At 35.5% G+C, this 15,323-nt stretch overlaps 1 protein-coding gene across 1 annotated transcript; it reads left to right on the forward strand.

Annotated features, from left to right (window-relative positions):
- The first annotated feature begins 1,890 nt into the window (after positions 1 to 1,890).
- On the forward strand, positions 1,891 to 14,964 carry LOC149786876 (uncharacterized). The gene is made up of 4 exons (XM_089978281.1): positions 1,891 to 2,029; positions 6,238 to 6,318; positions 8,423 to 9,693; positions 11,681 to 14,964. Exons 3-4 carry the CDS (start codon positions 8,423 to 8,425, stop codon positions 12,252 to 12,254), a joined length of 1,845 nt encoding a protein of 614 aa, XP_089834407.1. The 5' UTR covers positions 1,891 to 2,029; positions 6,238 to 6,318; the 3' UTR covers positions 12,255 to 14,964.
- Positions 14,965 to 15,323: the final 359 nt, after the last annotated feature.

Below are 15,323 nucleotides of genomic sequence, written 5' to 3' on the forward strand. Positions count from 1 at the left end.
TAAACTTAAAGTGTGTGTATCAGGGTGCCCAATATAAGATTTCCATCACGCTTTGCGACGCTTGGTTGTGTGAGGCTACTAAAGTTGTACATGTAGCAACAAAAAGAGTACTTTGTGAGCTAGAACAAATACATATAAACTGCCATACATTTCAGGCATGGAAATTAATCTTTAATGAAGAAATTTGACCCGACGCGGTTCGTGTCTTCCTGAAGGTTTTTTCCCCTTACTTCCTTGACTATAACAATAAATCCGCTGTGATGCATTGCGGAATCAAACTTGCTTTGATTGCATATTGAGCCAAATAGTTTAACAAATGTCAAAAAAGTAATTTACTGCCAAAACAGATTAGGTTAATGCAATCCTACCGCTCTCTTAAGTCACGAACGGCCTATGTAAGTGAGGTGAATTTACGAAAGGGGGTGGGGGTGATTGTGTTGTGCCGAAGAGTGAAAATTTAATCTTCTAAACTTCGAAGTTCGATTCTGGAGCACGTTTGGTATATAATGAAAAGAAAATTTATTTTCCTACGTAAATGCCGGATTTATTTCCTCTTGTGATACCAAATACGATATATTTTAACTGGTGGCTGCACCATTCGTTAAAAAGTACGTTTATATACCACACAGCGAAATATATCCGGTATTAAAGAAGGAAAAGAAAATAGCCTTTATATATTGGATTTGTTAATGTACTTTAGTGTTCAAGTAAAGTCGTATTTTGAAATACTTGAGAGATTGTAACAAGCGTTTGCGCTTGTTATCCGTAATCATGTAATTTTAACTGAAAATGGACACTGAGTTCAATTAATATAGTCGAAACTAATGTGAAATGACATTTTAAAAAATGTTTTCCGATTCTCATGGATGTACATAGAAGCACATATGCAAGTTGTAATAACTGCATTATTTTCTTTCTGAAACCGATTCCATTAGCTAAAATGTCGTATTTCTTCAACAGATCCTTAGTGCATCGCTAATTCATTTTGGTGTCGCTTAAATGACTATACAGTCGCTTGTTTTACATCACCTTGGAAATCGTGGTTCTACAGGAATCATTCGCCCAGAAATTTAGATAGTTCAGCATATCCATTGGTTTCCGATATCAAATAAAACATACTTTACCTATAAAATTAATCGTAGGTGCCAAATTCTCACATGAAAAAAGCAACTAATGGAAGACACTATACTAAGATACGAGAACTATCCACTGTTACTGATGGCTTAGTTAAAGTACATTGCCACGTTCCTCGCTAATTGACTACATGTGAACTATTTAAAGGAGACTTAATAGAATAAACCCATGTTTAAGTCAAGGAGTTGGAGAAGACGAAGTCTGGTTGTTATTGGCCGTACACCGTAAGCACGAGGGCAAATATTTTACTTGCATTAGTGTCAGACCTGTTGGTACTAAAGGCTGTAACAACCACTTGGAACAATGCCTGGTTATAAATATTTTAATATCAAATAACAATAAATTTACAGGGATAAGGTGAGCGAGTAAAATTATTGTATACATAAAGGCTAGTATTGTTTACTCAAATTATACTTCACAGACCGTTTTAACAATCTGTTGTACCCAGTTAGCCTTCGACACAAAAGCTTGCCGTTTGCATTGTGCCTACTTTGTTGACACGTCTGGTTTATAAATTGAAATCAAGATATGTTATTTTTTCCATCTTATTTACTGTGTGAAAGGAAAATATTCAATTCAGGGCGGTTATTTTCTCCTTTGATTAATGTCAATTGGCTTGTTTGCTAAATCAGTTCGACGAACCGTTTGAAAGGTTTTGAGCGGTCTCAATTTAATTGTCGGTTCCAACAAAGGAGTAGAAACGAAACGAGCAGGAATCATTTGTTTACCAGAATGTATTTGTTGTCGAATGAAGGCGAGAAAGTTAAATACAAATAATCGATTTTCAAACAGCATCGGTATAATTTACATACTTAAGATCGTCCAATATAGCGAGAAGTGAAAATTCGCAAATGCAGAGGATTTTTATACATCTTAATGTTACAGGTAATTACAGGTAAGTTAACTCTGTCCTTTTCCATCTGTCTATTTGTCTGTATCGTATCCTTGCACAAATAACATCGTAGACGCTCAATCAGCGGCACAAACGAATCTTTTTCCCTTATGTTAGTGCTGAATATATATTACTCCCATTTTCCCGTCATTGTAAAACCGTTGTTTCATTTTTTTTTGTCCCGAAGCTCTTTTGACTTCTCTATATAATGATTAGAGACACAATTTTAGACATTAATTATGAGGTGGGTTGTGTGGGAATGCTGAGGCAGAGGATGGGATATGGATGCTTTTTTGGAGACAAAGTAACTAGAGATCTTGCTGAAGTTGAATGTAATGTTCTTTAACAGCATATTTATCTGCCCTTAAACCTTAAACAGTTCAAGGTTCTTAAGTCACTCCACTATTTTGTAAAACGTACTCATTGATAATACTCATAGAAATTTTTAACAAATCTCCCAGGATTTAATATGGCAGGGGGCGTAGAACATTAAGCTCGTTTGTCAATCCCATACGTTCGTGCTTACGTCCCAGAATTATTATCTGTAGAGCTACATCAGATTTTTTACATAGAGGTGCTGGAACCTGTTAGATATTTTTATCAAGAGAACAGAGCAGAACTTACTTTTTTATTTGTTGTATGCAAAAAGCACATAGTCAATATAATACATAATTCACATACAATGTACTGTTGCATATATGAATGAATAAATAATGGTAATAAAATCCCGCGTGCAGATATATCCTCACAAAGAGAGATAGAAAGGGAGGGGGGATACTCTAAGTTGGAATACATTATACATATAAATGCTTAGGTGTTTTAAAGTGGTTAAATGTTCATTTTTGAGTAAATGAAGTATATTGTACATGCTTGGTTTCTGTCATTAATAATAATCAACATAAAACTTCCTAAGTGAGAGGATGATGGGATAGATTAGGACACAATACGACTTTCTTTGAAAAACCAGGCATCCTTTGGCTTGAGATATGAAATGTATATACTATGTATGATAATTTTAGTAAATGCGGCTAGTCTCACTCCTTATGACTAATTGCCCTGAATTTAGAAATAAATTATTGATGAACATGTACATGTTAGTATCTTGTCACGCCCCATTGACTTTTTGCCAGAGTTATACCCCCTTATGACGTGTACTGCATATATTGTTTATCATACTTAGACTGTACTCAGTTAGCTCGATATCATTTCATCAATTACAACGAACTTTGACAGGCAGTAAGTTTGGGTGAACAAACGCATTCCATTTTGTTCGCATGCTCTCATAAGCGTTTACCGAATTGTCCCCATCCATTATTTACCGTTAAATGCGTGTTCTATTTTGATGATTTCTTGTTATAAGATCTGGTTTAGGATCATTTGAGGAATTATTCTGAAACTTTGCAGAGTTTATTGACATGGAGTAAACTGGTTCTGTCATTACTCTTCTGTGATTCGGAGTTATGCTACTTTTATTTTATGAAATGTCCATGGTTCCGAAGCGGAGTTTTGAAGCACCGCTGAAAGTTGGGAAAGTACGGGGTAAAGTTGTTTGCTCTACAACTCTCAAAATGTTAAGAACGTTAACACACGCGTATAATGCATGCTACCTGCTTTTCCTCCACTAGGAAAACCACATATGTCTGAATCAGACATTGATGAAAATGGTTGCTTCGTTGTTATGGGTAAATATACAAAGTACACTAACCTTGTTTGTCCTTGACATACTGGATCACATTTCACAGTGTATGCATCGTTATTTTTCAAAGTGCACTTATAAAAATTTAAAATCTAAAAGATAAATACCTATGAAGTTCAGAAAGTTAAGATAGCTGGTAATTTTCTCTGAGATGCACACCATAAGTATGACTTAGCCGTGAATCTTTTATACAAGCTGATTGGTCATAATTTTATACATATAGCACAGACGATCACTTAAAGAGTGAACAGTTTTTACTCAAAAGTATGAATATAGTATTTACTATGAATACAGTATTCGAAAATAATTAATTTCGTATTAATTACAGGCATATGAATTGGAAATATTCTTAAAAAATGAAATTTTTGTTAGTTTTTGAGGTGCTGATATGACCATAAAGATTCCATTTTTTTGTTTTGCCAACAACCCGCCAACTTAAGGGCAAGGGCTTTTTGCCACAAACCCGCCCCACTTGCTGGCAAGGGTTTTTGCCACCAACCCGCTCCACTTGCGGGGAGGGGATGTAGAATGTGTCTAATGCGAAATCCAGTATGCCGTAAGAGGCTTCAAATGCAACCACGGTGGTTCAGTAGCTGACGTAACGAACTCTTGATCGAAAAGGAATGGTTTAATTCCTACCATTGGATCAGCCCGGGCCGCCTATCGTTATTTGTCCTTGGGCAAGATACTTTACTCCGACTGCCTAGGCACTAAATGCCGTAAAACACTAAAAATATTCCCAAACTAAACTTTCCTTCTGTGTTGACAAACGCATGTCTAATCGCATTTTAACTAATTTTATTTTGTTTTAACCCTTGGGAAAATATTATTTGAGATTAATTACCCTTACAAAGCTTTATCCGCATAATAAAAGGTTTAGAGAAACAATTATATTGCAGGTCGGAAACCTTGTTTAATGTAGTTCAATATTATCCTGATATATCCGTGAATGTGAAGTCTGGTTGAAATTAAACATTCTGGATGTAATATTGAACGATATAGTCCGAAAATATGACGACAGTTTTACATTAAAATTTGTTATGATAGGGTTAACTACACTTTATTTAGGTTTCGCTAACGTCTAATGATAGTTAGATTATCACAAATAGGAGCGAATAATGCGTTGCCATTAAATAATCACCGATCTTCCTTAGCGAATCTGGCCTGAAGAGGACAAACAACTGTTACACTCAGACACAGCACAAAGTTCTGACGTCTGATTGGTGTGGTATTATTAAGAGTCAACCAATCAGACGTATGATTCGTTTTTTATTTATCGCCATCAAATGAAACGCTAGACGTTTTAGCTGATTCTGAAAGTAAGAAATTTGTCGTAATCTCATGGTTTGAACAAATATCTCTCACAAATGAGTCCATTTGATTCTTGACTCCCTATTCGTCTGTTGCTGAGAATTACATATCTCTCATTTTTTGAGGTGTTACGCTTTTAATGATGAACTCAGACCTAAATATATTAAAACCCTACTATCTACCAACAAAAAAACCCCATTCTTCCTCAAAAGTAGGCGTACTTTTATTTGATGTTTCATAAGATGCAATATATGACCATCGAAAATACTACACAACCCACATTTATGTGATGATTTTTGGCAATTGTTTTCTTCATTCACATATAGCTTTTTATTTTAACAAAGACGATTATTCGTGAGATAAAGAAAATCCAGTACTTTCTTCTTTCTCAAAACCATATTAGGTAGCTGAAAAACTCTTTTGTCAGTAAAAAAATATTTTAGGTGCTAGGCGTTTTGATCTCTTTTGCCAAGGCAATAATTTTCTTATTGTAAAAAGGAGTTATTACAGCATTATTATTATTATTATTATTATTATTATTATACAACTTAACTCATTCTATTAAAAAAATAACATGACGCATAATGTTTTGTCCTAAATATGAAATGTCCTGACTTGTTTAAGCTATGCAAGATACACATTTCTAAAAATTGTCAGTACAATTTGCGGTTATTTGCTGATATAGTCTCATAAGAAATGCATAATATTTCCAACACTGCGACCACGCTAACAATACATGTGTTTCGCTTCCTGAGGTGTATGCGATTAAAGAAATATCACTGTATTCAGCTGCCATAGGTTTTGTTGAATTTGTTTAAACATACCTAAACAGAATATATAAATGAATGATTATCAAATGATTGAACTCAATTAAATATCTCATTATCGCATTATTCGACGGCTATCATAGGTTGAAGACCCTCAGAAGTGATCTTGTCTTATACCCCATTGGAAACTGAGTCATACGATCTACAGAAAGGAAAAACATGTTTTTTGTTTTGTAAGCATGTGTGTCTGCAAGCAGTAATAAATTTAACCTGTGTTATATTGTTTACAGGCTTTACTTTTAATCGATTGTGGTCGCAGGAACGCCGCAATGGACTTTTTTTATGTTCATAATGATTGGCACTATATTATGATGTAAGACTGCAGTTTGTTATGGCGTCAACACGTTGCTAACTTTATCCTCATCTTTTCCTTCCAGCCGGAGTCTGGGTTGAATGTGTGTGCGTGTCTTTCTTCCATACAGGCGATCCAGAAAAAATACAGGCGGTGATATTTAAAGGTATGCGTTGGTAATTAATCCTATTACATTCTGATTAATTATTTTCTCACTAACTACCCACTGTCATGCTGTTCAAGAACAAACGTTCTTGTATTATTTTTTTTAAAAAAAATATCCATTTCAGTTTTTTCAAACTTTTTTTTTAAATTCATATGATCGCAGATAAAAACCTGCGTTTCTGTTTATCACGTTGATTGTTTTTCTTTAATGGATTGACTGTCTAGCTGTCGTTCAACACAAACTTACTCTTGTCAGCCATTACTCCTTCAGTAGGCAATATCCTGTTTTTCCCTTTACGATAAAGATGATAAAACATTAATCGTGACATGAATTTTTTTCTGCCATACTGAAGTTTCCCGAAACATAAAAGTACGATGCAATCAAACTGATGGTCTAAATGGAGATTTCGTTGTCTCGGAATTCGATTTTCGTTAACGTTTAATAGCTATCCGAATCGTGAGTGAGAAACCGTTGAGGCCTTACAGCTGTTTAGATGGTAGGATATTTCAAAGGTCTACTTTCATGTTAAAAGTACAAGATTGCATCCACGATTACCTTTTAAATTCTTGTTGATTTCACGACAGGTTTCGTCCTGATCCAATGTCAATATTTCTCCGTATCTCCATTTTTTTAAAATCAGTTTTACTTACCGTTTTCAGAGCTGGTTTGTTTAAATTAAAAGCTATCCGCATAAACTAAAACATTAGAAGGCTACATATGGACTGAGCTATTGCAAACAAAATTTTCAAGAATGAGTTTGCATTTAAGGATAGATAAAAAGCAAGATCGATATTTAGAATCTCTGTAGACATTCTAAGAAGGCTAGGAATATAGAAAACATTATGTCGTATTAAAACATTTTATGTCTAGCAGTGTAAAATAAGGAAAATATTTGAAAATATTCCTTCTAACAGAAACGCTGGCAAGCCGTTCCTTTTTCCTTCGCAAGATGTTAGTATAGTACCGCCTATATCTGTATTTATAAATCATTACGTAAATAATAATAATAATAATAATAATAATAATAATAATAGTATTAAGCGAATCTCGAAACAGAGGAGACTCTGTATATTCATTCTGTTGAATCTTCGCATTGAAATTTCGCTTGAGTTTATTTCGTTTCCTATATGCATATATTGAACGAGAATAAATTTACTTCATGTATGTTAATAGTCCGTGCATCGCATGTTCAATTTTGACATAACAATTAAGGGAACAACTTAATGACAGACGTAAAAGCCTGCTATTATCTCTTTGTTGTCTATCCCTTCTGCTGGGTATTCGTCCACGAATGGTACAATGAAGGCTACCAATATTTGCAAACTCTGAAGTCATCTGTAAATAGGCATCTTATCTGCCTGCAAAGGAATATAGTTTTATTTTTCCTTTGCATCTAGAAATTAAAAGAAACCCATATCTCAATGACCAGACCTCGTAATCAGGATAGTCTTTGAGAATATCATTGATGTCCTGCAACTTTTCTTATTTTAAAGGCAAGAATCATAGAATATGTTTTTCTTGGGTTTATATGAAAGTACTTTGTTTCCCAAATGATTCAGAGATATATTAATTATGACACCTGGCGGTGTTCAAATATATTCACCTTTTCCCTCCGGTAACATCGTGCCTTAACTTAAGGGTTGTTCATTTTAGAGAACAGGTTTGTTCGTGGAAAATTGTTTTCACTCAATAGAAGAATTACGATTAATCTTTTATGATATCTCAGACTGGCTTAGGATTAAAAGTGAAGCTTGAATGTTTTATAAATTACCAGTCTGTTTTTCATTATATTTTTCGCAGTATTACTTCAGTCAAGGCTAAGTTTCTAGATTATGCAAAATTTGGTTATTTACTCATTAAATTAAAGGTAAGTTACATTTTCGGGTCATATAAAATAAAATCCAAGATTTGCTGCTTGTGAATATTATGATAAGATATCAAAATTATTGTCTTCTTTATCCGTGAATAATTTTGCCAATGATAATGAAAGGTTTGAATTAACCATTTATGACTGATACTTATATTTATGAACGTTTTGACTAATTCAAGTTGTTTGTCAGAATTGCCATTCAAAGAATTATTACCAGTAAAATACTTATTTTAGATGCCGACATCGAGCCAGGCGTTGATAATGAAGAATACAGACTTTTCTTCTCTACCCTTATTACTGGGGAGAAACCAGCTTTCTGCAATTGTGACGGCCTCCCATTATGGTCTGCACAGATTTAACGTCCCTGAATCAGCCTATGATTATAACCGCTATGCTCAGCGGAAGTTGCCAATCCGCAGAGCGGAATCAGTGCCAAATATTCGTCTACGCTTGGACGTATCTACACTTCCTGAATTACTCCAAATAAGAGGCATACATGGTGCCTTGTCGTATGATATGAATACTAGATCGTTTCATTGGCGTCTTCCCAAATCCACCCTTAGTCCTTTTCGTGATCATTCGAAACCAGCAGTGAACGATGAGTTTCAAAGATTTAGTAGCCGTAATTTTGAACAAAGTTTAGGTGGTCACATCATACTTTCTAATGTGGCCGAGGACGGATCTATTGGCAAGACACATTGGTCAGATGTGGAGGACAAAAATGCCAAACAGTTTTTGCCGTATTCATCACCCGGAGAGAATCAAATGTCGCGTCAGTTTAAATATCAACAAGCAAACACAACTGATACAGTCAGAAAAACGATTCAGGAAGAAAACTTTGTAGAATTAGAACGAATTAGGAGGGTATCAACCACAGAGGATGTCCCCTTTCTGCGGCCAAATTTGAGTTCTGGCAATAGAGAAACGTATGGAAAATTCTTGCCAGAACTGAACAGACGTGAATTCAAAAGAGTTAGGTTTCTGTCTCAACCGGTATCGGCATCAGACGAATTGCATCAAGATAAAGGGAGTTCCTTGATATTGGAAGAAAGCAAATTTGAGCCAGGGGAAGAGGACGATAGTCTTCCTTTGTATTCAAACCCAGGTAGTCCAGAGCGACGACCAATTCAGTCAATAGATCCAGAGGCCAAACTCGCAGACATTGAAATGCAAATATATGACCGTTTGGTGAGGCTTGGGTTTCGAAAGCCAAAAGGAGAGCTTGCCAGTGCCAAAGTAAGCAATAAGGACACCAACAGCACAAAACGAGGCGACCAAGGAGATGAAGCCTCATTCACTGGACGTGAATCCGAGTCTAGCGAGACGCATCAGAAAGAGACTGAGGCTAATTCCGGCAGGATACGCTTTATGAATGAAAGCAGGCAATTGATGGCATCGGTTGGATACAAGAGCGAGACTTGGGGACCAACAGAAACTAAGAATATCGCGTCGGATCATAATCAGGCCCTGTATGACGTGTCCAGCGAGGTCGATCACCAGGACAGGTAAATTCATTGTATTATTTGTATTATTTAAAACATTTTTTGTGCAATGAACCAGATCCATATTAATAGAAGCAACGTGTTTAACTCTGTTGTTCTGCTACTTAATAATTCTGGTGTCTAGAATAGTGCTGACCTTGATCTAGTGTATGGAAGTTATGGGACAGATTGAGCGAGGAAATATTGTTTAAATTTCATCAATAGCTATGAGATAAAAAGAAATGATATAGAAGCACTGATCAAGTATTTTGCAAGGAACAATTCTTGTTGCTTGTGCTGCGCGATCAAATGGATCGATCACTTTGATTTGATTATTAAATTATTTGCCAGGATCAAATCTTCCGTAGAAATACAATATCAAAATATTTACCCAGTGTCCCAGCTAAATAATGATGGGTGTGGGCTGGGGTGGGTGCTTTCTCAACCATCGCTGCATTCTACTCTCCCCTCATTGAGGATATAGTCTCTGTCCCTTTCCCTGCCTCTTTCACTAAAGCACCTACTTAAAACTGTTATTTTATATTTATTACACTTATTTTTCTTTTAATTTAATTTTGGATAAATAGACAAATATGCTTTTATATATTTCTAGTCAAAAAAAGAATACTATTTTTTATTTAAGTTTTGGTATAATCCATTTTTTCCCCTAAAGTTACCTCATCCAGACAAAAACTGATCATTCTTTAACAAATGTGTCCCATTTACTATTTGTCCCTTTTCCTTCCCTCTGTAAGAATAAGTGGGGAACAGCTACGTCACTAGCATTTGGATCACTTTATACTTTTCTATATAACAATGGATCTCAGTCGATTGAAAAATTGGTCAAAGGTTTTGAAAAATATGAATTCAATTGTGCCCCTGCCCCGAAAAATGCACTACAGTCTCCAAAAGGACGACCTATTACGGATACTGGTAACGCATTATGCTTAGTTTGAACTAGGTCAAGTGATGTGTTTGCACCCATGATATGTCGAAAAAATAATTTGTTCGTACCACGCTCAATACATATGTACTCCACTTAAAGGTTAAACATCATAAATCGTGATCGGCCCATACACACAGTCAGTTAAGATATGCAAATGGTTGAAATTCAGATTCATAATCATAAATTTGCATTAAAATCGATTAACAGGACACTCCCTAATATTAAATTCATCGAATATTCTTGACATTCGTATTTTATTGTCCACTCTGGTGTACCATAAGTGGAAGGTCAACATTTCATCTCGTAAAGTAGTGGAGACAATGTTTATGATTCAATTTACAGCTGAGAAAGTGCAATTCGTATAGCTTGATTAATGCCGATATGACGGGCTGGAACTAAACTGAGGACAGTTGTTGAAGGCAATTGCCGTATTATTGTAAAGAAAAAGAAATGGATGAAGTCCATCTACATTTTGGGTAAGCAAAACTTTATTGGCAAAACTACAGAAATACCGTTACAATTTAAGATATAACATAACATTTGTAACTGTAACACGCACTCTGAGTGCGCAAACGTAAAAAATAATACCTTATGGATATGTAAGGATGGGACTAATATTGTCAGTGGCGGTTTTAGGGCTGTGGGGGTCCGGTGCGAAATGAGGACAACGGGCCCCCAAAATCTAATTTCTATATCACTGAAGAAATTCTATAAAATAATCATAGAAATATACAAGTTTGTTTTCAAAATCAAAATGATGTTTAAATAATCGGCTTTAATATCTCTCTGTTTTTTTGTATATAAAAATTTAAAAATTTGCCCCCATCCTCATCCACCGCCTCGCCATCTCGATAAGGCCGCTACTGATATTATATTCAAAGACGGTAATGAAAACAGGACTGTGGTAAATATGAGTTTTACCGGCTCTGCTGCTCTAGTAAAATCAGTTACTACAGTTAAATGACATTTAATGTGCACATATAGCTTTTTTCCTATAAAAACGCAGTCTACCATAACTTTAGATAATGAATTATTCCATGATATTTAACGTGATTTTCATTTTAGGAATTTAGCTGATAACCATTCTTCGTACGATGAGAAGTCTGGTAAGAAGATATCTCTGCTAGAGGACGCGAAGTTGAAAGCCAATTACAGACAATGGAAAAAGAGAAAGATTACGTCCGTCCGAATGCGCAAAGAACTCCCGCCTTCTGATCCATGGTCTGTTGTCATCACCTTGCGAGATAACGCGACAACACACGAGAGATTAAAACAGCGTATAGAGGCAGCAACCGGGTGCACGGTTACAGGATTAAGATTTGACCCACTTTCGGTCCATGCACAAGATCTTGATGCCAGAAGTCAATGGATTGTCCGGTTGTCAGACAAATCAGCATGCGAGAAGCTGATTGAAAAAGGAATGTGGTTCGGTGGGGAACGGATACATGTCAGGAGCTTTGATCACGTGATGAAGCAAGAGCACGAAGCGTACAAGTTTAACGAGCTGTTGCGAGAAATTCTGCGTCGGAAAAATGAATCCGGAAAACAAGGTTTCGTCCCTCGAAGGGCCAAGCAAGGAAAGGCGTCACCTCGTGCAAAAAATCGATTCACACAGACACCTGACACAAAGACAGCTTGATAAATTGAAAACACAACTTCTTCACCACTTTCTGTGCCTATATTTAATGTATAATATATAATCAATATAATACACGCAATAAATAAAGGAAGTAAATACTGAATAATAATAATAATAATAATAATAATAATAATCATAATAATAACTGTAACAATAACGAGAGTGACGATGACAATACTTAAATGAAGAACTGGTAATTCTAACCTCTATTTTCATGACACTTTAAAAACCGTAGGGATGTAGAAATTGTTCGACATATGCGGGATTTAAATACTTGTAAATGAGACACAATATCTATAATAAATGTGTTTGATGCACTATATTTAAATGAGTAGAAACGTAAGGGTCTGCACATCAAAAAGCTTGTATTAAATAAAACAGAAAAGTAGTGCATTGCAGTGACTTGACTTTCAAGTGCATCACATATATCGAACTTTATGCCTCATTGGTCATTATATTTTCAAAAATAAAATAAAAACTGCTACTCCTTAATTTGCGTCACATGAATGTACTGGAAAGCCTTAAGTGACACATCATCAGAACAGCTTAAATTATCGTTCATTATCATTTTACCATGCTACCTTTGAATTAATATCGCAATGTGTTGCTCCTTGCTCATTTTCGCTAGCCAAGGTTCCGATATGTTAACCCTATCTGCACCTTGTCAGATCGAGCAGATATTTTAGTGGTTTGTCCTAGCGACGCCTATTTGATTTCATGAGTTGCCTCCCTTAGTATGTTATTCCAACTAACCATTGGCGTATAACGGCTGTGCAATGTGCGTCAGCCGAAAATGGTGGAGGAAATTGAATTCAAAAGGATACTTTAATTTAACATCGAAAGTATGATTATTCACCAGAGAGAAGCCATTACAAGTGGGTTTGAATGAAAGGTGTGTGTACAAACACAGACCGGAGTGGAAAATAGCTCTTTAATGAGTCTAATTCAAGTTGTGTACTCCCCTTGTTTCGATCATGTAGGAACAGTGTTCAGATTTGAACAACTTAATTTTGATTGGATGCGGTATCTTCTCCTAGTTCTTGTTCAAACAAACTTTTTATTTTATAAAATTAAAAAGTGTTGTTCCGCCCGGGCCCTATTACTGGCCCGGGCCCCGAGGATTTATTCCCGGTTTCCCCACCTCTTGTCGGTCCTGAGGGTGAGTCCATAATGGATTGACTGCCGTGACGTGTCTCTGGGCAAGGCAATTTAACCCATTTGCCTCAGAACAATATAACCTTTCAGGTGTTGAGGTACAGTTAAACATCAATCAGTCAAACAACCAATCACTTTCGCGATGATAAAATGGGTTTAACACTTTCCGCTACATCTTGGCAAGGGGAATATTAGTGAAGTGTGTAGGGCAACCATTAATCAATGCATTTATGATTTGCCAAAGCACCCCCTCCCCCTTGGATTGGTTGATGGTTGTTTCCGGTTCCGATGCATTGTTTGCTTTATTTAACTGATTCCTTTGTGAACGATGACAGTTAGTGTTATTTCAGATTCTGTATATATTCGTTTCACCAGGAACACGACTGCAAAGACACAGCCAGATTTCACCATTAGGTCATAAACTAGATTCGTGTTCAGGGTAGTATTTCACAAATTGAAATGAATGGAACTACTTAGATAGGGGGTATTATATCATAAATGAAAACATTTCTAGAGCAGTAAGAGTACTCACGCTGGGGATATTATTTTCTGAATGAACACATTGCTAGAGCAGTCAGAGTATTCAAGTTGGGGATATTATTTCCTTAATGAAAACATTTCTAGAGCAGTCTGACTACTCAGGTTCCCGGCATTCTTTCGTAAATGAAAACATTTATAGAGCAGTTAGACCACACAGAAAAAATTAGCCTTTCATTACCAGTTTATTTTTTTGTCGGCTTGTTCTTCCTCTGGCGCTATTTGCATAACTTAAATATAATGCAACAGACATGTTTTGAAAATGTAACAATTTTCTAAATTCATCTTTTATACCGATAATGGATATGCTTATGGTCCATCTTTGCAGGTGCAATGATGTATAAAACATGGGCACAGTGAGAAATTTTTTTTTTAAACAGGCAAAGTTAAATAGTTACCATTGATTTTTTGTCGTGGTAAATTTGAATTTTGAAAATGTATAAATAGTATAAATTTGTCTGGTGCCTGTATAGTTCTGTGATTATTGAATACAAACAATGTAATAATGTTGCCAAGGATATACACTATGTAATTGCTATTGGGACGATTTAAGCTGTTGTGTTGTGTTTCAAGCAATAAACACCAATAATTTCTTCCTTGTAATTCCCCTTTGAATTTCTTACCGTATATCTAAAGATCGTAAAAATGACAACGATTTCACAGTCTTAGTTTCACACCGTCATAGTTTCACATAATCATAGTTTCACAGTCTAGATTTCTTGATTTAGTATTTGTTGTTTCTCAATAGACTGGAAACATCTGGAAAAACAACAAAATACATTCTCTGTTGTCAGTTGAATTGTTGAGATAAACATCATGGTGCCGGTCAATTGCAATTTTGCTGTCTTCTTGTATCAGATAAATTTAATCGGCCTCGTGTGAATGTATTTCTGTTTAGTTTATGTATTATTTCTAATAAATGAACCTCTAGCACGCTTTGCCAAAGGTACGGTTATTTATGCTATGTTTGATATAAGCTTCTCCAAACTATCTTTCTCTTTATTTTTATTTCTTTCCTTCCAAAGATTTAATATAATAATAGAAGCCTTAGTGTTTTGTTAATAGTTTGTTATTTATTTCTTCCGGAGTTTATTTTGTATATCTTTGTATATATTGCTTTCGTTGATGATTTAAAAAGTCTTCATTTGGATGATTTTATGCATAGAGTTTGTTTTCCTTTTCAAGTTAATGATAGCAGGTATCGCTATTTCATCATGATTGAAAACTGTGTTGTAGACCAAATGTCCCGTGAAAGCGTTTACATTAAAGACTAACAATGGTGCACAAACCCAATTCAGTTGCTGTTACACCAGTACCTGAAACAGTTGACATACTAAATTCCACTGGAACGAAAACTTTCGATGCTACTTGTTTCTC

The sequence above is a fragment of the Sinohyriopsis cumingii genome, chromosome 12 (assembly GCF_028554795.1).
Source record: "Sinohyriopsis cumingii isolate HCF-2022 chromosome 12, ASM2855479v2, whole genome shotgun sequence".
Classification (NCBI taxonomy): domain Eukaryota; kingdom Metazoa; phylum Mollusca; class Bivalvia; order Unionida; family Unionidae; genus Sinohyriopsis; species Sinohyriopsis cumingii.

Bases quoted from the DNA above. Each gene is read 5' to 3' on its own strand.
- LOC149786876 (XM_089978281.1), top strand. From the start codon at position 8,423: ATGCCGACATCGAGCCAGGCGTTGATAATGAAGAATACAGACTTTTCT. The intron at 9,694-11,680 runs GTAAATTCATTG...TTTTCATTTTAG, and splicing joins GAGGTCGATCACCAGGACAG to GAATTTAGCTGATAACCATT.